At 50.8% G+C, this 23,418-nt stretch overlaps 5 protein-coding genes across 5 annotated transcripts; 3 read left to right on the forward strand and 2 right to left on the reverse strand.

The window, feature by feature from the left end:
• Positions 1–5,178: 5,178 nt before the first annotated feature.
• Positions 5,179–6,190, forward strand: J4E92_003678 (uncharacterized protein; the record flags this gene model as incomplete). Its single annotated transcript, XM_051495074.1, has 2 exons — positions 5,179–5,833; positions 5,889–6,190. 2 exons carry the CDS (start codon positions 5,179–5,181, stop codon positions 6,188–6,190), a joined length of 957 nt encoding a protein of 318 aa, XP_051355367.1.
• A 988-nt stretch (positions 6,191–7,178) lies between these two features.
• Positions 7,179–7,904, forward strand: J4E92_003679 (uncharacterized protein; the record flags this gene model as incomplete). Its single annotated transcript, XM_051495075.1, has 2 exons — positions 7,179–7,185; positions 7,282–7,904. 2 exons carry the CDS (start codon positions 7,179–7,181, stop codon positions 7,902–7,904), a joined length of 630 nt encoding a protein of 209 aa, XP_051355368.1.
• Positions 7,905–12,495: 4,591 nt separating this feature from the next.
• On the forward strand, positions 12,496–12,747 carry J4E92_003680 (uncharacterized protein; the record flags this gene model as incomplete). Its single annotated transcript, XM_051495076.1, has 2 exons — positions 12,496–12,528; positions 12,583–12,747. The coding sequence occupies 2 exons, from the start codon at positions 12,496–12,498 to the stop codon at positions 12,745–12,747; spliced, it is 198 nt and encodes a 65-aa protein (XP_051355369.1).
• Positions 12,748–16,753: 4,006 nt separating this feature from the next.
• J4E92_003681 (uncharacterized protein) lies at positions 16,754–17,973 on the reverse strand (the record flags this gene model as incomplete). Its single annotated transcript, XM_051495077.1, has 2 exons — positions 16,754–17,708; positions 17,969–17,973. The coding sequence occupies 2 exons, from the start codon at positions 17,971–17,973 to the stop codon at positions 16,754–16,756; spliced, it is 960 nt and encodes a 319-aa protein (XP_051355370.1).
• A 2,613-nt stretch (positions 17,974–20,586) lies between these two features.
• On the reverse strand, positions 20,587–22,615 carry J4E92_003682 (uncharacterized protein; the record flags this gene model as incomplete). The annotated part of the gene is made up of 2 exons (XM_051495078.1): positions 20,587–22,568; positions 22,609–22,615. 2 exons carry the CDS (start codon positions 22,613–22,615, stop codon positions 20,587–20,589), a joined length of 1,989 nt encoding a protein of 662 aa, XP_051355371.1.
• Positions 22,616–23,418: the final 803 nt, after the last annotated feature.

The raw sequence follows: 23,418 nt of genomic DNA on the forward strand, positions 1-23,418 counted from the left end.
TACATCTTCGGCCGTCTTTACGAGATGCATCCTGTTCGCTGGTCTTTATCATCATCGTATCACACATGTACTCAGCTTACCCTGCCTCAAGACGGAGTTCGGATGCTTCGATGCACACATGTCCTCCTTCCAGAAACAGGTGCATATCTTGAATTGCCAATGTGTCAATAGACGGACTTCATTGTCTGACTGATCTCGCACTTGATCACTAAACGTTGCCTCATTTCAACAACACCTCCGGACATGTGACGTTGCTTCAGAACAAGTCCTCAGCCATCCGTGCATTATACGTCTTCAGAATCCATGCGTTATACTGTACAAACCTCCGTATTACTACGTCACTAACCTTCGTTTTCTCGGCCTCAAGACTACCCAGGCTTCTAAGCCTCGATTGCGGAGATGCCAGAAGGAAATCAGCAGTGTGCATGAAAGCTCCCACCAACACCCCTCTCGGTAAACGCCACGGGCCCAACCTCAAGCTTCCGTTCAGGTTGGTGTGTCGGGGTCGGAGCGTCCCTTCCACCGTCACCGTGCCATTCCACTAGCACACGCCACAAGCTCGCCGGGTGGCAACATCATAGCGATTGTCCATGCGTATATCTTCCGATGCAAAAACTATGTGATGGTGTATGCGCATGGATAGCTTTGTTTATGCGCATGAGTGTAGGGTACGTCATAGGGTGTGTTTTTGTGCTTTTCGTAGTTTATGGGAATGTGGGATCGAGATCTCAAAGATGGTGTTGGTAAATGATGTAATTTGAAAACGAATTGTATAAACCGACAGAACTGGACAGACACATGTAACTCTTGACTCGCGATTTGAGAATGCTAGGACCTTCCACAGCGCGAATCTCATCCTCCTGTTTGGTGACACTTTTGCAACTCTAGACCGCTCAACAGGCATTCAACCATGTTTTCGTGACAATTGGGTCTTGTTTAGATATGTTTATCCCGTTAAATCAAACAAATTGGTCGTGATTCGCACGACCTCTGTCATGGTATTTGGAAGGAGAAACCTCGGAAAGTCATGAAGTGGAATATTGTGGATTTTGAGAAGTCTGTGGGTCTGCTTGCGCGAGCGCACACATCTTCAAAGTCGAAATACTTCTGAGCAGTCGGGGCAGAAGAAGCAGCAACATGAAGTCTTTGATCGTGGTTTTTGGTAAAGTCGACTGCACAAGAAGGGATAGGGAGGAGAAGCCTTCCGAGGTTGGAGAGGTGTTTATATGCACTAGATGCTCGCAACATAAACCTCTTCCTCGGAATTTTGAGACATGCTAGTGGGAGTTGTTTGACAAGAGGAGGAACCATCAGTTCATCGTAGGCCTGTTTCGGTGGTCTTAATCTTGCGAAGACATGACATTCGCTCGTGAGGTTTTGAGTGTGGATATTTGCGGTGTCTATCTCTCGACCGAGGACATGAAGCTCTGCCGTGTTCGTTTTGAGGTTGATTGAAGCATCCCAAAAGCATGCTATTTCTGTGAAACAGTATGGTTCGTTCGTCTGCAGACTGGACACATGTAAGATGCCTGGAACAATTTTGAGAATTTCCGGGGAAGGAAAAACATCACATTGCTTTTACATCTTTTTGGAGAAGAATGGTAATAGATGGGGTAATGAATAACAGAGAGAAAGCTTGGGGTAGAGTTTATATATTGGCTCAGCAACGCTAGCTAGTGCTCATATATTCGCAGAACAATCGGCAGGACACATAGAAGTCTTGGGTCATTGTTCTGGAGTCCTACAGGGAGGAGGACATATAGTCTTTTCGATCTAACTTTGGAAGTATGAAGCTTTTAGTGGTATTGTAATGAATAAGAATGGGGAAAGGACTGGAACGGTGATTTCCTATTGAAGCAGTCATTCTGGACCCTTTTGAAGTCAAGCGATGGTCGAGACGCGCCCAGGAATTCTGCATACGCCAGTCTTGATCTGTCAGGGGCGAAGGAACATGATCTCGAAGTCGGCAACTTTTGAAGGGATGCAGCAGAGACTGGGATAAAAGAAGGATGTATCATTAAAGGAAAGGTTTTGTGCACCGAGAGGATGTTGCGCTAGCTGCATGTCGTTGGCATGGTGGTAAAGGACGTTGACTGGAGTACTCCATTTTGAATGCCATCTCATCTTAAACTTTTCGCAGACGTGTTCGCAGTACGCAATGCTCGTTCATAATTAAAACTGTAACTCATATTTCCACACTGCTCATCTTCAAGACAAGACCACCAACTCAACCGCGCGATACCGTCGATGACCCCCTTCCTCCCACCTCCACTCTTCCGATGTCACCCATCCAATCCAAAAACCAGGTCCCCCCTCCCAACCCAACCTTCCTCGTACAGCCTACCGCATTCATACCCCCGAATCTCATACCAAACATCGCATCTAAACGCTTCACTCAACCGCCACCCACTACACATCATCTCCGACCCAAGACACCAATCGGAGTCCACGGCCCATCCCTCACACAAACCCGTTGCCTCACTTCCACCACCTGCCTCCACCGTACAACCTCGCACCTGTTACGCTCATATCTCGTGAAACCGTGGCCGCCTTCGTGGACTCATGCATGACGCCACATCAGAATTGATGGGCGATACGGAGTGAAGTGGCACGAGATCGTTTGTGTTACCATCGGTCAGGATCGCTGGGAACTGTGGGAGGCACTAGAATGGGAGGCGCCTGAGCTGGCGTATATGCCGGAAGCGGTGAAACATGCGTCTTTTGTGTATGTGTATGTGGGTGGGTGGTGCAATGTGTTTCGTCGTATTACTTTTTGCTTTTTGTGGGAGGGTGGTGCGAGATATATTGCATGGTAGGACGAGATTTCGGGGGATGGCTGAGCCACTCCGAGGAGCGATGGAGCTTGTAAAGGGTTCATGACGATGTAACTGTAAATTCGTTAGGTGAAATGGTAGTCGTTTCTTGCAGTCATGGTTCCATGAACTGAGGAGCTGTGATGTTTCGTTGATGCTCGCGATGTGATTGAAGCATTCAGAATGCTATTGGTATATGCTGGTAGTCGTAGTATAGCAGGAAAGCTTGACTTGAGAGTGTTAATGACTAGCCAACAGCTTACACTACTACGCGGTATCTTTGGTAGGCCATGTGAGGCCCCTATAGAACTCCTGGTGCTGTGAATCAGCGAAAGGTGTTAGACGCTGACGCAGTATAACGGTCGTTCGTACCACCGCATTGAGCTATTGTCGGTAGCATCCTTCCGTATGTTTAACGACACCAACGGCATCGGAGACATATACTCGCCGGAAAGCGGATTCGGAGACTTCTTCCCATCTAACCTACCTCTTCGCCCACCGATAGCTCCCGTCTAGCAACGATGAAAATCCGCGCCGGTCTCCTTCTCGTACCTATATCAAACAAAGTATATGTAGCATTGCGCTTCACTCTGAGGATCAACTTACCCTACTTAACAGCTACACTCCAACCCCACCTTTTGCACAACCAACACCATCAACCATGAGCGAATCTTCACCTACCAAACCTTCTCTTCCAGCGTTCGACCCGCAGAATTGTCAGACGTACGCAGCGAGTTGCCACTGCGGTAGCGTACAGTACTCGGTCTTGCTCTCGCCGCCGCTGGCACAGTGGAAGGTTGTATCGTGCAACTGCAGCATCTGCACGCGTAACGGCTACTTGCTCGTGTACCCCGAACGGTCGCAGCTACAAGTAAAGAGCGGTGAGGACATGTTGAGAGACTATTCCTTTGGTGTCAAGAGGGTTCTGCATAGGTTCTGTAGTAGGTGTGGGAGTGCAGTCTGGCTTGATCCTAGGATGTGCGAGTTTGGAGATGCGCCGCCAGATCTGCTAGGGATGAATGTATGTGGTGTCCGTCCCATGAGGGTGTCAACGCGGAGGGTTCGAGGCTAACCAGAGCAGGTTCGCATGTTCCATGGTGTTAAGGCGGAGGAGTTGGACATTGTCCATGTTGAGGATCGGAATCCATGAGGTTTAACACATGGGAGGATGTGCGGTATCAGAATCTACGCCGCGGGATAAACGAAGACATGCATGCTCTTGGGCGCGCAAGATTTTCTGCGCGAAGCGCAGCTATTCGCGATGTGCTCTGATCGAAGTGCATATAGCTTTACCAAATACCACAATATACCAAAGAGTGATGTATTGTGCTTTGAGTCTGGGTATCTTGTTTGCTATCTGGGTTCCCCCCCTCCCATGTACACCCTGCCTTCCTTCTGCCTGTGTGATAGTGCACCACATACTTGGATAATGAAAGTGTTTCACTTTTGCATGTTAGTATATCTGCGTGTATCTAAACATATCTGTGCATACCTGTGGTTTGATGAACGTCGGGAATGTCACTGACACTGAGCCTCCGGCAGCATTCAGTCCTTGACATACGTGCATCTGACCGCCGTTATCACGGCTGCGGCCCTGAACTCGAGGGGTCACCATATCTGTGGTGACATCTACTTACTTTAGCATACCTTCATACATATTGTGCACATATCACTTACCTCGCGGATGCGCGTTGTCGAGAGCTTTAGAAGTCAGATCGTGTACCTTGATGATGGCGGTGTGAATGATGATGAGTGAAGCCGCAATAGCGGCGAACTTGAGGGTGTTTTCTGATGGCATATTGATCGGTATAGATACACCCTGGTTGATTTAGATAGGTGGTGATATCGCGTGATGGGAAGTGAAGCTGGAGTGAAGTGTAAGAGTGAGAGAGGGAGGTTGCAAAAGGTGAAGGTTGTGTAGTTTGATATGCACCGAGCTAGCAAACGGACGGTGAGCAAACGCCCGCGCTCACACCGTGTTCTTTGAGCATATGCATAAAGCAAAGAAACATGTTGCGGAGCTCCTGATATTTTGGAGAGAGGTAGCAGAGACTGAGTTACGAGGAGAATGCATCATTGAGGCAAAGGTTTTTTGCACCATGACAAGACGCGTGAAGGCCTCAATAGTGAAAATATGGAGCGTGCTTGCGGTGCAGGCATCGTCGCGTTCATAGCCCGAAGACGACGCGCACTTGGTGATGGTGTTGATGAGGCAGGACGCGAAGTCCAGTGTCCAGGTGTTCGCCAATGCCAAGCCACTAACCTTCAGCCTCGGTGAAGTGATCCCTGCCACCATATCGCGATATCTCCATCATCGAAGCCTCCCAGATCTCTCAGCAATTGTTACCTGCAGCCGGCGGTCAGCATGTCACGAGCGCGCATCGTTCTCAATCGCGCACCTTTCAAACAATCCTGCCAATCCGCCAGCCGAACCTTCCGCTCCTCCAGCTACCATGCGCATCGCGATGTTCCCCTCCTCCTCCAATCCCGCATCCGCTGGTCATACTTCTGGTACGCCAGCATACTCGCACTCGGCATCACGACTGGCCTAGGTGCTCGCCACTTTGCCGCGCCTCTCGGTCTCCCAGAGCCTGGTTCAAGAGAAGACGAGATCATCCTCGACTCTCTGCGGCGCGACATCGATGCCCTCGAAATCGTGCAATCTTTGCGCTCTCAGTCATACAACCTACATACCGACACAGCGCTCCGGTCAGGACCGGGAATAACGTCATCTCCTGGATCAAGTCGGAAGATATCAGCGTATAAAGGGTGGCTCGAGCTGGATCTGGACTTTGGGAGAGAGAATGAAGGCAAGAATGGCATATTGGGCGTCATGAGTGGCACGCGGGGATTGGGTGTACAAAGGGCGTTCTGGAGTGCAGAGACAAGAGAGATGGTGGCTGTGGTATGGATAGGAGGAGGAATGAGTGGATGGCCGGGTGTTGCGCATGGTGGGGCTATCGCAACCATCTTTGAAGAGATCATGGCGAGGATGGTCAGAGGGCCAGATGGCATTGTGGGTGCGTATACTTCAAGTACCCACGAAGAGTACGCTCATACTGACACCGCGGATAGAACCAATCCACCGTCCAGACACTCTCAGCCTAACGTACGCCAAACCAACCTACAGCCTCGACTTCTACATCCTCCGTGCCTCCTTCTCGAAACCTGACCTCCCTCAATCCGAGCCGCCGCCTGAACCTGAAGCGGAACCTACAAAGAGCTGGCTGGGATGGTTGTCGCCACAGAAGGACCTGACGAAGAAGACCGACGCGTCGAGACATAAGCAGGAGATTGTTGCGACGCTGGAGAGTGTTGGTGGGGACCTTTGTGTTAAGGCCAAGGGCACGTTCAATGGAAGTAGCCCGGTTGTCTGAGGGATTGAGGTGACCGCATACTAGCGATGAGACAAGAGAAGGCCCCAGGTAGACGGAAGAGAGACTTCATAGGATACTTCAGGATTGACACGCAGTTGAGATACCCAATAGCGGAATGATAAGACTGAACAGGTTACAAGAGATGGCATGATACCTAGGCTCGCACGCCTGACAAAGGGAGAAAGCATCGTTCCAAGTTGCAAAAAGAGATGCATCTTCGCTTGCACAGGCAAAAAGAGAGCTGCTCTTTCGACGACTCCATTTCAGAATCACGGCAAAAAGAACAAAAACATACAACAGCGGGGATTCGCTAGTGGTCACCCACCTAACTACTAATCCGCCGGTACAATGCTTGTATATGGCTGAGCGGACGGGAAGCCTAATTCTTATTGTCCTATGGTCGTATGTGAAGGATATGGCAATCTTTCCCATTATGTACTCGGTCCCAGCCCGCACTATACCGCAAGTCAGATCACGATGACGAGCTCGGCTCTTCCAACCTTGTTCTGGACCTCGGAATGGTCTGGATACAGACACGGTTTCACATCTTGTTGACACGTTCACAGATGCTTCTAGTACCGAATATACTCGCATATGGGGGCACCTTCACCACGGCTGCCACAGTAGTGCGCTAGACCGGCACTAACGCAGGTCAAAATGCTTAGCGCGTGTACCTGCTGCTCCTACATCCTATGCGATGACCATGTAATTGGGTCGGAACTTCAATGTCAATGAAATGACTGGAGGCTGTGTGAGTATATTCATGTACACAGTTAGGTCCTGGAAGTGATTGCCAGATTAGGCGATCTGTGAATGCAAAAAGATCGCGCTTGCTACATCGGAACGTGCTTGCCTGGTCGCTAGTGGCTCCTGCTTCATTGCACCTGCCAGCACCCGCCAGACCATGCTTGCATGGTTCAACTCACACTCACCACCCTGTTTGCACTCTTCACCTCTCTCTCTCGCTGCTGTTGCCTAGGTCTCTGCGATGCTGCGTCTGGTCGCACCACTACACGTCTGCACCCCGACATCCTGATTCGACTATCCTTGCTCTCCCCGACCTTCGTTCCCCGTATCGCGGTCAATCACAGACTCCGGTCGTTCCACCGACACCCCGAACAATACGTTCACAAACGACAACAAGACCTCGAGATCCGCTCTCACACGTCCAGGCGACATGTATCTACGAGGGTGCACTCAAGCTCTGTTGGCAGCCGGCCTGCTGCTCACCACTCCGGTCGGCTCCGTCAACGTAGACGAAGATGGTACATGGGTGGTTGGAATCATCGATGGCGACAAATGGCAAGTCAGAGACGACAGACAGCCATCTCTTTACACTGCCGACTATGGCGACTGCCTAGGCAAGAGCGCCATCAACGTTACACGGTTCGACGCAGCCTACTACAAAGACAACATGACCATCATCTTTCACCTGGAAGGCGAGACTGGGCTCCGAAGAGAAGACATTATGATGAATATCGGCGTTTATGCGTACGGCGAGAGTCGATTCGACCTGACCTTCAACCCTTGCGACGCCAACATACTCAGCGCTTGCCCCGTCAAAGCCGGCGTTCCGATCGAGGCGGCGGGCATCATACCAATCAATCAAGACGACGTCGCAGGGATCCCAGAGATTGCGTTGAGCATTCCCGACTTCGAAGGCCAGGCCATCCTGCGGCTGTTCTCCAACTCCACACAGAACGAGGGTAAGTAGCCGCCACGAATAGCTCTCAAGATATCTTGCTAACTTATTACTAGTATGTAGCTCCCTTGCGATGCTTTGCCAACGCGGTGCTGAGACGTCTTACTATTCGTATTCGTGCTAACAGCTTGACAGATCGGCTGTTTCGCGGCCCAGATCACCAACGGCTTCACATTCCAGCAGAAGAGCTCAGTGGGCTCAACGTTAGGGCTCTTTACTCTCATAGCCGTCGTTTCCTCTTTTGCTACAGCCGCCTACGGATCCAACATCGTCGAGATGCGCAAGCATTACGCCCATTCGCTGTCAGTGTCTGTGGTTTTCGCGGTATGGCACCACATCTTCTATAGCGGAGCGCTCTCGGTGAACTGGCCAAGCGTCCTCGTGGCCTTCTGGAGCAACTATGCCTGGGCTGGGGGTATGATCTACTCCGAGTCAATGCAGAACACGATCAACGATTTCATCGGCTCGAACAAAGGGAATACATCGCAAGTCGGTGCCGCAGGTACGGGCGAAAGTAATCCTCATCTAGGAGGAGGGGTCGACATTCACCAGATATACAAACGAGGCGTTCTTCCTCAGGGTCTGAATCTCCAAGCTGCCCTAGCAAAGCGCCGTCTCATCGACGCGAGCACCGGATTCAAATATTACGGGTTGCCTGTAAAGCCTGGACTGCCACTTCCAGGCAACTATTCTGGATTCGCTGGTACCCTTGCGACGGAACACATCCCAGCAAGCAACGCCTTCATGACTGGACTGCTCTGGTTCTTGATCTTGATCGCATGCGGTGTTGTCTCTGTACTCTCCCTGAAAGTTGTCCTCGAAGGCTTCAGTAGCATACGCATTGTCAAGAAGCACCGCCTGGCCTTTTTCCGAACCCATTATCTTGCCTTCGCTCTATCGACTGTCTTGCGAACAATCTTCATTGGATTTTATATGTTGACGTTCCTAGCCATGTTTCAGTTCTCCTACCTAGCTCTTTCAGGTCCTGTCGCGGTCGCATGTGCAGCCTTCTTCGCCGTAGTATTCGGTATAGGCAGTATCGCCGCCTACGCTTGTTTTTCCAGACTTCGGATCGGGAAGTATGCCTCTGAGCCCGACCGGCTGAACATAGCCAAACGACGACTACTCAAGATCATTCCGTGGTTTAGTATTTCCAGAAATAGCAAAATTCCGCGCTCCGAAGACGAGGTCTACATCGGTTCAGTTCCATGGTGGACAATACACGCCACTGCGGATACCACATCAATTCATGACGACGAGCAGTACACGACAAGGTTTGGTTGGCTCGCTTCCCGCTATAGGAGAACTCGTTGGTGGTTCTTCGTCGTTTGGCTGTTCTACGAATTCGTTCGAGCATGCTTCCTTGCCGGTGCATCTACCCAGCCCTTCGTCCAGGTCTTCGGTCTACTTGCCGTTGAGCTTGTTGCCTTCATCGCCTTCATCATTCTTCGACCCTTCGAAGGACAGCGGCTGAACGTTTTGGCCGTGTATCTTCTCGGCTTTAGCAAGATTACTACTACGGGTCTTTCGGCAGCCTTTGATACACGGTTTGGTGTCGCTCGTATCCCTACAACCGTTATTGGCATCATCATAATCGTCATTCAAGGTCTCTTGACGGTGGCCGTGATGGTTTTGATCCTGATCGGCGCTGTCTCAAGCTCCCTGTCCATGTTGCGGAACCGCGAACAAATGGCGCCGTTGAGCTGGAACCCGATGCGTGAGAAGTACTTTTCGCATATCGATTTCGCAGTGCAAGACACTCCGCGACCACGTGCGGTGTCGATTAACTCGATGCCGGAGTTGCCGAAGACACCGTACTTTGAAGTGCGACATGTGAAGCGGATAGCCAAGGTTGAGGACGAGGATGACGAGTTCATGCGAGAGATAGACAGCGATCATGCGACGTCCGAACTCTTACTGCCTGAGCAAAGTCACGATACTCCCACAGACCGGCCCGCCCAACGGCACAGGAGTGCAACTCTCCAGTCGCAAGCATCTTACTCAAGTCTACCCAAGGCGGCTCGCCTGCATCGCCCCAACTGGAGCAGACACGGGTACAGCGATTCGATGAGTCCCGGACGCCACAGGGCTTTGAGCGAAGCTCATATGAAGACTCCCAAGCAAAGTCATGAGACGATCGATACGTATCCAAGTCCACTTGCCATTCATCCTGAGGGGCCCATGACTCCAGCTCTTTCTTCTTCGGCGCTCTCAGACGCAGGCAATGTCGTCGCCCCGGATAAGCAAGCAACAAGTCGAATGAGATTAGTCTCACGACCGAGCTCGAGGCCCAGACTGGATACTAGGATCACCGAGGAGACTACTATACCTCCCGTTCCGAAGAACAAAATTGCAAACTGAGCCCAGAATCATACGGAGCAGTCATACCACCGACATCAACAGCAGCAGAGACCTATACGCCGAGTACATCCTCATGCAACAGCTTTCGATCAGCTTACCCAGTATGATACGACGGTATATAAAGACACGTCAACCAAGAAAAAAACCGAACAGGCCTGCAGCCTACATCAACCTGAAAACCTACGAGATAGGTGACCTGACGTCGACGTATGCTCTTGACCTGTTCGGGTTTTTTCTTGTATGAGGTGAAGAGCTCTACGAATTCCCGTAAACATCGCATCGATCATCGAACATCGCTTCGGCACATCTGTATTGGTCTTTCAACGCAGCATCAGCAATGAATAGCCATGATTCTTCGACAACACCCCATATACCCACAGCAACAAGCAGACGACATTTCCTTTTCCATTTTCCTCAGCAGCATGACGTTAGCAGTATGTGCATGGCTTCGCGACGGGAGAAAGAGCATCTCGGCGCTTGATTTAGGATGTTGGATACGGCATGTTTACGAAGTGTATGAATAACGAACAAAAAGCCGGATAGTAGCTAGACGAAGGCAGGAGTGGCAATGCGCATAATGGAACAACAATGATGATGAAACATTGCGTCGCTCATGGTGGGCTATGCTACCTTTGATGAGGTTGGTGCATGCATGCGTGATGTGTGGTGTTGGCCGGTTAGACTCCACTGTACCAACTTTTTTCCTCGAGCGTCGAGCGGCGGCCCGCTCCTTGTGCGCAGAAGTCCGATGTCAGACATTGCGACGGCGCGTCACCAGCCACACCAGACCAAGGGACAACACCAGCGCTAAACCTTCTCACCGCAAACATGGGTGCAAAACAATAAATCCTGAAACGCCCACTCGCCATGTCGGCTCCCAGCCGCTCTGCTTAATCTTTAATCTCCACGACAGAGGGACATGGAGATTGAAAGCAAGATTGCGGTTCTGGGCATCGAGGGTCCGATCCAAGATCGTGTTTTGGTGTTAATTCCGATGTGCCAGGTTAGCCGTGCTATTTCCAGCAGATGCCTTGGAAAGATGCCATGGCCTCCAAGCGATATGAGCATGCGACCGGGCAGTCTAGACCACGATTTTTACTTGCAGTTGCTTGGAAAGCCTAGCTCCCGCGGTACGGATGATAACATGGGTTTGCGAAAAGGTGGTGAGACGTTGAGACGATAACCCGCGTGCCGTTGCCCTGCTTGCTGAGATTGCCTGCCGGACTGATGTCAATATGGGTGGATGACCCACGCACGCGTGTTTGAGCTGTGGCGTCACCTCATCAACGAGGCGAGAGAGCGGCTGGAGAGAGGTGGAGATTTGGAGCCGCTGTTCTGTGCAAGGATGCGGAAGAGAATTAGATGGGCCGCCACAGATGGCTACGTCACAGTTACGGACACGGACGATGCAGGCTGCACGACAGTTCTGGGAATGTTGCAACGGTGGAGCCATGCCGGATAAGAGCATCTGGGGTGATCAAATATGGGTGGATGATGGCTACAGATGAGGAGAAGGAGGTGGGCGGGCAGGCGTGGTTGGCACGATAACGGTGGTCTGGCGTCGCACAACGTCGAGCAGTGGTAGTGTGGGCGCACCAAATCAGCAGCATGGGCTTATCAAAAGTCGGTCTACCTGCTTCAGGCGCTGCCATGGCAAAGGCATCGCGATCGTGAGAGGCGGGCATTGCGTTGCCCATGGGCCCAGCCACGCGCAGGCTGCGATCGCTACTGCATCAGGGACGGGCAGTGACGTCGGCGCTCTTTAAGGTTGTGGCGCGCGACCCACACCCGACGTCGACGTCGCAGGGCCAACCCTGTTTTGCGCGACTGCTTTGAGCGCGTCCGTCGCCCATCCCTACCGCATCGGGCGGCTTGGTTGGCGCAAACCTGACTTTTCCCGCTGACGTTGCGAGCTTGGCTGTTTGCAGACGCAGCACAGTCACCTGCAGGAATGGAGTTTGAGTCGGGAAATTTCGTTACGCAGGCCAAAGATTGAGGTGAAGGATCTGGAGGACAAGGGGGCACGGACGCCGCGTGACGTAGCCGTTGTGCAAGGGCGGTCGTTGTTCCGGCGCCTGGCTCGCGGCTGCTTATAAGTGAGAGGGCTCAAAGCCCTTTGTTGTGATACCACACTCTCCCCAAACCATACCATCTACCAACGAACCTACGAACAGTCGCCTCTCTACCTCGAGTCCTCCATCCACTACACCACCGATACCTTCACCAGAACAACACCGCTATCATGGGTGCCGTCGTCTCTTGCATCAAGTCGGTCGTACGTATCCCTCACTCACCTGCTCATAGCGTCCGTTCCTAACATTCTGTCTAGTTCCGCACCATCGGAAACTGCATCATGGCCATTGTCAACGCCATCGCTGCTGGTCTTAAGGCAATCATCAACGCCATCGTCTCCCTCTTCGGCATCATCATCAGCTGCCTCACCTGCGGACGCGGCGGCGGCCGAAAGAGGACAACGCATACTAGTAGAGTCTAGTGTGAACCCGTTTCCCACATGTCGCCGTACTGATCATTACTTCCCCTTGTGAAGGATGGCGCATGAGGAGATACGGGTACTACTAAGGCGCTATATCTACTACCCAACTACTACTACGACGACGAACGACGATCGCTCGACGGCTGTTACTTCTTCATTGCCAGGACCACATGACGATACGATACGTTCACAACACATCGCCGCGTAGTCTTCGCAAAGTAACGGACGGAGCGCGATTGTCTCTTTGCGGAGGAGCGAGTGTGGGTGTTTATACCCTATACTATACCCCCGGTATCGAGCAAGGAAGATGGATGCGGTAATGAACGAAACAGCAAGCATGGAGTTTGAGCGAACACTTTTTCCTTTTGTTTTGTACAGTCTGAGAGAGATGGATGCCAAAGGGTCGTGGAGAGGAAATCATTCTTGATGGATCACGGACCTGTCGCATAGATACCCCCAGCTTTCAATCAGACTTACTATAATACCCACTCAACCGACTTGCCATGGTGATTGTTTTCATTACGACTTTGTTGATATGCTAAGTTGTTACTCAAGGTAACAACAGGTTGCCCCCATCAACATTAACCAAAGACGCTTTACTTGCCTACCACGACCTACTGCACCATCGGCTCCCCATTTCACCCTTTGTCACCATGGTTGCCCTGTTGCATTTGCATTGCAGGACGTCGACAACGCAGATGGTGGAAACAATAGCGTCTGCGCCACACATGCATAGTGCATGCGCTTGCATGACGCCGTTGAAACGCTGTTGGCACGCTACAGGAACTTTCCTAAACTAAGACCACTTCAGCACTACAGCTGAACATCTGACTCTCTCATGCACGCCGTCGTAGGGAAAAATCGAACGGTTACTAACCAAATCAGCGTGTGTCGCGTTCGATTATTCCCTACGACGGCGTGCATGCGTTGAACAAACTCGACAATGCGAATCTGCTAATCTCGATATGGATATCATTGCTGGCGATGTCGATGTCGTTCTAGGTGTCGCCGCATTCAAAGAAAAAGCTAAAAGATTGCGCTGCTGTATACGTTGATTCGAGAACTAACATTCTGCCAGTGTGACGGTAATGTATGCTTCTGAGGTAGGTTTTACAATCTTTTGGTATGTGGTGCTCATTAAGCCAATGAAGGAAGACAACATCAAGATATGTTTGTCTCGTTGTTCCCAGACAAAATGTCCAAGTAATAATGGTGAGTTTGATAACCTTCATACAGTCAAAGATGTCGCGACCACATTTCGGGATATCAAACATTTCCCTCACTCGTTGCGACACCAAAGCTCAAGCACTTCTCTCTCACCTACGCCATTCTCAAACCACCAACTCTACACACCACTCCCTCTCGCACCCCACCCCACAAACGCAATTCCCAAAATGGACACAGCAATGTTCCCGCAACTCGCCTTCATGGTCTTCCTCGCCCTGATGGTCATTATGATCATCTTCTACTCCATCACATCCTTCTACATCCCCGCCATCAACGACCTCATCATCTCCGTATTCAAGCACATGCGACTGGCTCAACGTCAAGAAGCCAATGTCATTGAGAAGGCGCTTAGGAACGCGCGACAAGCAAACACAGGTCAAGAAGGATTCTACTCACTTGGTAAGTCCGACACACATATGCGAAGTGGTCGCAAGGTCGCAAGAACTCACGCTTCACAGGCATGACGGGCGAGATTGTAGCGCCGCTGAACATTGGCAGCGGCGGCGCGCATATCAAGAACATGTATGCTCCTATTTGGGCTTCGAATTCTCGCTCCGTTCCCATGCAGTTTGGTGGTGTGCCTACTGCTGAGCAGGCTCAGGTATGTGGCTGCTTGTCATGTCGCGCGATCTCTCAGGTTGACTGACGGGGTAGAAGTGAGATATTCGTCGGTAGCACGAGAACGCTTGTTTGGTTGGGTGTGGGAATGGCTTGAGATATATTGCAATGGCAGAGCAAGGGTAGACATGAGGAAGGGGGAAGAAGTATCTTTGTCTTCAACATGTTACGTACATGACAAGACTCATGATCGCGACGAAGACGTTGACGTATAGATACTTTCCAGGGTATACAACGCACCGGCATCAATAGACCATCCTCATCATTCTCTCGTACCAACCCCCCTCATCTCCCCTCCTCCTATCATACTTACCCACCCCACCGCATAAACCCAAAAACAGCATTCAGCACAACCCCCATAACAACAGCAACCTGCCTCCTCCTCGTCCAAACCCCCTCCTCCCTAAACCCCCACACCAGACTACCTAGCGGAAAGAAGAAGCCAGTCAGATACCCATACAGCATATCGTCCAACCCGCCTTCTTCCACCGCAAACCCCGCGCCCCACCCGGCATCCGTGCCAGCACCACCTGTCGCCCCAGCGCCACTTGTCAGCGACGCAGAAGGATCGTTGGCCGAAGAGTCCAGCCACCTGTCTTCCAAGACGCGAATCTGCGCGGGCGTGGGCATCGTATCAGGCGTATGTGTAAACGAGAGATTCTGCGTAAACGTCGCCCTCAGAGAAGCGATTTCATCCCTCGTAAACCCCGAGCTTAGCAACCTATCAAACCCCTGAGCTTGCGGCACTGTATTCGCCGTATTCGTTGTAGCCGTCGAGCTACGTCTCCGCGCATTGTGGTCTATAGTCGTACTGCTTGCGCGCCGTCCGGGGGAAGAATAGGAAGATGTATAATGCGACTTCAACGCTATCTCTGTGTTCTGGGCGAGTGTGGCTTCGCTGGCGAGTTCGGGGGCGGAGAGCGCGTCGCCGAGGGAACAGTGGATGTAGTATTTCTTTGCTGAGGGGGGTATGTCTGTTGTTGTGCCGTATTCAATCGCGGGTGTTTCTCGTAGGGGTTGTTTGCCTTTGCTCTTGCTGGCTTCGCCGCTACTGCTTCCCACTGCATCGCTATTTTTGGTATTCCGTGGAGGCGGTGGTGGTGGTAATTTCAAGGACTTCGATAATGGCTCCGTGTCTGCGAGGACTTTGCCCGCGTAGATGAGGCGTAGGCGCGCAGAGGCATGTTCGGATGGGAGGTGTTGGCGGATGAGCTGTTTGAGGGAGAGGGTCGCGATTGTTCGTGGGGTGTTTATTGAGAGTGGAAGGTCCGGTACTGAGGCTGTGAAGCGGATGATGAGGTAGATGAGTTGCTCGGGGAGAGCTGGCGCATTCGACATAGCGTGGGATGTAGGAGGCAGCGGCGGCTACTTGGGGGTTGAGGTGATTGTGAGCTATTGATTGGGAATATCGTATCTGTATGGGGTCATAACGGTCGTAGCTTCATTATTCGGAATGCTGTGGATGTCTGGTGGTGATCCTGCGGTTCGCGATGTTCGCACTATCGACCATGTGACGCGGCAGCTTGCCCGGAGCTTAGCAGCGCTGAGGTCATTATATCCGAAGTGCAACCCGCCATGTCAACTGCCCCTCTTTAGCCATTCCCTACATCACCACTTCGCGCATCCTAATCGATTATTCGTATTGAGTCGCTGTTAAGATGACGATCATTCACATCGTACTATTCGAGTGGAAGTCCACAGCTTCAACAGAGCAGATCTCAGAAGTACCTTCATAGCCATCTAAACATACATCATTTATACTAATACATCATAGGCTTGCAGTCGTATGCTCGGCCTAAAAGACCAGTGCATTCACCCAACTTCCCAGAAGCCATACATCAAGTCTTTCTCAGGGGGCAAGAACAACAGCCCTGAAGGCCACAGCGTAGGCAATGCGCCAAGCTACCTTACACATGCTGACATGGATAGGGTAACTCAACCCACGGTTTCGTAGTTGAGTTTGAAAATGAAGAGGACCGCGACTACTATGTATACAAAGACCCTGCCCATCAGGAGTTTGTAAAGCTTGCTGGAGAGGTGGCAAATGGCGTGAAAGTCTTTGACTATGAGCCAGGAAAGATGTAGACATGGTGTCAATAACGAATGATGGATGCTACTGGCACCCAATATCCCGAAGGAATGCTGTCGACTCGTGCAAGTCTTACAGTTTCCGGGAAACTACTGTTGCTGATCTTGCAATGGAGGTATTGCGAGTCTGCATCGCATGTAGGCATAGAGACCAAGTAGCAATCGTGCTACCGGTGGTGGTAATGATATTCGAATTATGTCTTATGTAGGGGTAACGCCGAAGATGCAACGCCGGTAATGCTTCTATAAGGTATAGTGATTGAATCGTAAGGGTATCATGATACGCTGAAGGACTCGCCGCAACCGCACTGCTCCGCTGCAAGATGTTAGTCTTGGTCTCTCGTAGTACATTGTATCGATACTTACTGATGTTGGGGTTCTTGAAGATGAAGCGCTCGTTCAGCTTGTCTTCAAGCCAGTCCATCTCGCTTCCAATAATGTTCAACAGCGCCTTGTTGTCGATCAGGACTTTGACGCCATCCTGTTCGACCTGCTCATCCAGCGGGCTTGGCTTGTCCACGTACTCTAAGTGATATGCCAGCCCCGAGCAACCCTTTGCCTTTGTGCCGATCCGGATAAGCTTGGGCTCCGGTAGCTCAAGGAGTTCACGCAGGTGCGATACTGCCGACTGTGAAAGCTTAATGGTGGCCTTCCGTGGCCCGAAGTTGTAGCGACGCGGCCGCAACGGCTTGCTGGCACCCGCTGCCTGCTGTGGCTTCTGTGCTTCGCCTTCGGGTATGCTCACGTTCGGTTGCTCGGAAGGTGTCGCGGGGATGTGTTCTTGCGGCGGTAGTTGTGGGGTCTTCGCATTGTTTGCCTCGGCTGCTCCACCAGCTATCGATGTGTCGGGTACGCCAGCATTCCTTGGTGGCGGCTGAGGGTATAGCGACGAAGGATGGTATGCAGTCGCCGTCTGCATCTGGCGCTTAGCTGACTGCCGATACGGTATCGACGAGGCGAAAGTGCGCGCGCATTGCGGGCATCTGCGGGGAGTAGCCGAGGGGGCGGCGAATCGTAGGAATGTCGAGCTGGAGCGCGCAAAGGCAGTTGTGGTGCGAGGCAGCGACATGATCAAAGGGCGAGAGGTCCAAGGAGTGCTGCGAGTGGACTTGGTAAGGCGCGCGTGTTGAGTGAATAGATGGCAAGGTACGGCTGGTGCATTGTCACTAAATTCGCCGAAGCCTATGTCATCCGCGGCGATTTCCGGGGCAATTTGACACGATTATAAAGCACGTGTTGATTGGCTGCCAATCTCCCGAAGGTTCGGAACTTCGGAATCACAAATCACACCATCATAAGCCCACCTCGAAAGTTCACCTGGGCACCTTGTCTTCGAACAAGCCGCCGCAACGTCACCTTTCATTGTAAGCCCTTCTACCATGTATGATGGTCCCAGAATTTCTCAACACTGGCGGCATGGCAGCCTCGCCAGTTTGCAGAACTATTCGGCACCCACAGCATAGCTTGGAAACCATCTACTCCGAGAACATTACACCTGGGTATCTGCGATTGCTCATCTCTGAGAGTGTCTAGTCTCATAGCTTATTGGCGTTGCGCAATATGTAAGTGGCTCGTTCCGCTCTGCGTGATCGCAGTCAAGTCAATGGTAATCCTATTCCATGGTTTGGTGCTGCTTCGCCCGCGAACAACATAGGCCAACCACGGATCATAGCAACAAACCGATAACTGTGGTATCGAGCATTTCCAATGGGTCAGCCACATGAATGCAACAGCGAAATTCCAATGAGTATAAAACAGCGTCCTCGTCTTCATCTCCGTCCTCACCGCCGCCTTCAACACCTACGATACTGCACGTAAGAAACAACGCCGCCCGAAGGACGAATCTACCCTCTAAGCCCACAAATGGCCGCATCCACCATGCAAAATACAGATAAGTCTCTGTTGATGGCCTTACCAACCGAACTGCGCTGTTACATCTACGATTACTTCCCCGTGCGTGTTTTCAAACATGCATTCCCCACGCCAGGTATCTGCACCTGGGCAGAACTTCGGATGCCGACCGCCCTACTTCAAGTGAACAAGACGATTCTCGAGGAGGCTCAACAACACTTGAAGACGAGGAATATGCAGAAGTCCCCTAAAGTTACAATCGGCCCAGTACCTAGGTCTACCGCAAGGGAGGCTATGTTCACCTTAATATCAGACATATTCCACGAGGCTAGGAGACAACGCTGTACATTGTCAGCCCAATCCCAGAAACCGGGGGACGACAACGGAACCAAACTCATCAGTCTCGTCCTCGCGTCCTGGTACAACGAAATCATCCTGCCGCTACTGCCTCAGAACCCTAGCCTGGGCGATGATAGTAATGTCCACAATCAAAGAGAGTGCACAGCCGAGGAACTGCATCCATTCGTAGGGCACACTTTGAGAAGAATGGAACGCAAAAGGACCTGCGAAATCAGCATACGTATGTTGTTTCCCGACGACGATGATGATGGCGACTTCGTGGGTTACATGGTGTACGAATGGGATCTTGTGAAGGACATCACACGACTAGCGCTAAGCGGCCGACCGGGGCTCCCACTGAAGATTATACCTCTGGGTCGCGATCACAGGCACGACCTCAGGCATGAAATGAAGATGTACCGAAAGATGGATTTGAAAATTCGAAAGATGCTTTCGAGCATCAAAATCGGAAAGCCAACGGCCCAGGATCTGATACTCTTCAGGATTCCCAATCTGCAGACAGTTGAAGCCACTGGCGAGCAACTGGTCAGCTCGCCGATAGCCAGTCAAACCGAGCTTAGTTGGTAATAAGAGAGCGAAGACCCGACTCGAAGATATACTCTACATTACTCAAGTTCAATTAGAACCTCACATCGCAGGTCACCTTCATATATCTCGTACAATCTCGATCACATAGTAAGTCTTACTAGGGGCAGCTACACTTTGTGTCGCATTGGTAAAAAAAATCATTAAGCAAACTACATAGCTAGACGCCTACATTACCTTAGGAACTGCTCCCTTCTTAACATTTAATAGTATGTATGCAGCAACATATCACATACCTTTTACTTACCTTGCTTGCTTGCTTAGCCTATGTAAGGTCTCTTTGGTACCATGTGTCCTGGAAAGAAGCTACGTGATATAATTTACGCGTTGTTGACCTTTGCTTCTAACAGTGAACGAGACCTTGCGATGCGACGGACTTTCTGATCGTCTTCGCCCGGTAGCGGCGCAGGGTCCTTAATTAACACGCAACATCGCCAACGTCAACCCTTTACCGCCAGTGACCAAATACGGTATCTGAACAATGGTTTAATTTGCAAAGTTCCCAACATGATCAGGCCACGTGATCAGAGATTGCCTACAACGTGCTGTCTTTGGAGTTAGCGAATGTTCTGGCCTTGGTTGAAATGTCGACAGTCTAGCTTGCACCTGCGACGGTATATAGGGTCGACGAACAGGAGGCTTCAGGGTCGCTAGTCCTAGCTTCTAGCCGTTAGGTAGTTTAGAAGGTATTATGCTGACTTTCAGTGTTGCGATCCATGGTCAAGGCGTGATCAATACATTGAGAGACACTAAGAGAATGATATGCAGCTGCCCGTGGATACAGAGCACAAATGTTTGCGAGCGGGTTGATGTATCTAGAGTAGTGGTATCTAAAGACGCGCTGAGTTCGCATATGTGGTGACCATGAATGTTAAAGAGTCTTTGATAACCGTAGAAACGTCTGCTTGTTGCAAGCTGCTTAAGCCGCTGCTGTTGACTTTTGCTGCCGATAGAGGTAGCTACCATTCGTGTCGCAAGCATTCTACAAACATACCTAGGTAGTATTCACTATACGGTTAAGCTAGACGTCTACGTTGACTTGGAGACTGACAGGTTATCAGGATTTGGTAATATGTATTCAGCAACGTGCGATATGAATTGTAGCTAACCCTAGTGGCGTGAAAGTACCAGCAGCTCAACAACATCTTGATGACTCTTGCTTACCGCTAAAGTCAACGCCGTAACGTGATATTGCCCCTTCACATTGACGTCTATCTTGCGACTAGTAAGAAGCAGCCGGACCACTTCTATCTTTCCGTGGAATGCTGCATACATCAGTGGCGTCCACCCTGTATTGTCCGCTGTGTTGACTTCGATGTTTTTGCTTGTCAGCATCAGCTTGACTACGTCGCTGTATCCTTTACTTGCTGCATCTAGTAACGCCGTTCTTCCAGTATCATCCTTGATATTAACATCGACGCTCTTGCTTCCAAGCAGCAGCTTCATCATGTCCTTGTTCCTCTTACACGTCGCGTGCATTAATGCAGTCTTCCCGTCTATGTCTCTCGCATTGACGTCAATGTTGCGGATACCCAGTAGCAGTCTGACGATCTTCTCATCTCCATATTTCACAGCTTTGAGTAGTGCTGTACTCCCAGAATTGCTTTGCGCGTTGACGTCAATCTTATCGTCGTTGATCAATAGCTTAATAATGCCCGCATTTCCAGTGTCTATGGCCTGCAGTAATACAGTGTTCCCGATATTGTTCTTCACGTTGACATCTATCCTGTCAGAGCTGAGAAGTAGCTTGATGATGTGTTCGTTTTCCACCTCTACGGCCTTTTTCACTGCGGTATCCCCGAACCAGTCGCCGGCATTGACGTCAACCGTACTGAAGCTGAGTAGGAACTTAATCATGATACTGTCTCCATTGCTCGCTGCCAGAACGATTATCGGAGGTGCTCCGTCACGATTGCTATTTGCATCAACGCCAGCGTTCAGTAGTACTTTGATAGTGTCCTTGTCTCCGGTTCTCACTAGCAACACCAATGTCTTTTGTGCACACAGCTTCATCTTCTGAGATTGCAGCATCAGCAATTCGAGAATTCTTGTATCTTGATGCGTGGTGGCAGCGAAGCTCCAATACAAATCAGAATCTGCATTCGTCGTTTCCAGCTCTGGATATCGACTCCGAATCAGTGTAGTTGCAAGTTCGCAGATAGCATCAGCTCGACTTGTAACGTATGGAATATGATTCTGCCAATTGGTATTCGCATAACCAAAGAACTTGAATCCGTCCTGGGGCTCAGAGTACGAATGACCACGAGCTTCAGCAACCGTCTTGCTCAAGTCAAATGCGGATTGCTTCTTGGACTTGAGAAGCTTCATAGCAAGTTGCCGAGCGGAGCTCGAGCCGCCCACGGTGTTTCGCATGACCGTAGACGGCACTGCTTGTGCTAAGATCGGATGGGCATGGTTTCTCTCAAGTTGGGTTTCGAAAACACCGTACCCAAGATAGGTAACAATGATATCCGCCAACGTTCCGTGTGCTCTTCCAACAGAGAAACCCATGTACTTCACGTCGTCAAGACCATGAAGAATGTATTGCTTGACGCTGTGATGTATGACTCGGACAGTCGACTCTTCCTCATCGACAGTAAGAAGACATCCGCAGCAGGCTAGGGCTGACTGCACATCGTTCAACATCTTAGACGGATCCCATACTGCATGTCCGGGATCGACGCTTAAGGCTTCTCTCAACTCCTCAGTCGTCAGAGGTCGGCAAGCTGCCAATACGACCTCCAGTATCTTTGCTTGGAGCGACGGATCCGAGGCTCCTGATTTGTGTAAGATGCGGGAAAAGGTTTGCGCAAGGTCTTTGGGCAGGTCTGCCAGGGCTTCGCGAATGGCATGATCAGTCTTCATACTACACAAAGACTGGATCTGAAGAGCCGCCCAAAGGAACATGCCTTGGGAGCGCTGAAGGAGCGACTCTTGGATGTCCAATATCAGTGTAGAATTTCTGATGTTTAGAAGATCTTCGTCCAGACAACGATAGAGCTCTGCTTCGATGAAGGTCTCGATGTCTGGGTTGCTTTCGGGTAACTGAACTATGCGGGCATCCAGGAGGCGACGTGTCATCGACTGTAGACCTAAAATTGCGTTTACCAGGTCAGTATTCTCCTCGCATACAATTCATACAGGGATTTCACTAACCCTTGTTTGGCTCTACCCGGAAAGACGCACAAATGAAGACCTTTAGCTTTGCTTGGATGGCCCTCACCGCTTGTACCAGCGTCGCTATTTCTCCTTCGCTGCACTCGTCCAGTCCATCTACTACGAGAAATGTTTTATAGGTAGGGGGATAAGCCTGGAGAACTATCTCTAGTATCTTGTCAACGTCTTCAGTGGTATGTCTATCTTGGCATACATCTGAAAGTTTGTCGAAGTCAGCAATACTCCGCAGCATTTGTCGTACTAGTGAGCCAAGAATGGTGCGTGCTTGCAGACTCTCGGGTAGATCGTGTCTGCAGAAGAAGTAGGCTACCAAGGGTCGATCTCTTTCGGTAGAGAGGCTGAGATCGTCCACGATGTTGGCTAGCAACACGGACTTTCCCGATCCCAACTTGCCAGTGAATACTATTGTGCAAGTTTGTAAGCTATCCTTCCACTCTCGATATTTGTCGAAACGTGTAAAGAGCGATGTATTCCCGACCTTCCTTGTCTGCTTCCAGACTGTTTCGTAGTCGTACGTAGAACAGAGATCGAGCACCTGCTCCTTCGCCGCAAGTTTTTGCTGGTACAATGCGGAGTCGAACATTGATCGGGATAATGCTCGAAACCCAGAGCTTTGTTGAAACTCACTGACTTGCATCTCTTTTTCGATCGAGTGTGCCCACTTCTCGAGGTCATACTGGAACGTTTTCAGCTCCCCTCCACTCAACGATGATGTGAACTGCTGGAGAGCGGACTTTTGGCCGAACCTGAGCAAGTAATGACACA

Source organism: Alternaria infectoria (genome assembly GCF_024043175.1).
Source record: "Alternaria infectoria strain BMP 0036 chromosome Unknown scaffold_4, whole genome shotgun sequence".
Lineage (NCBI taxonomy): Eukaryota > Fungi > Ascomycota > Dothideomycetes > Pleosporales > Pleosporaceae > Alternaria > Alternaria infectoria.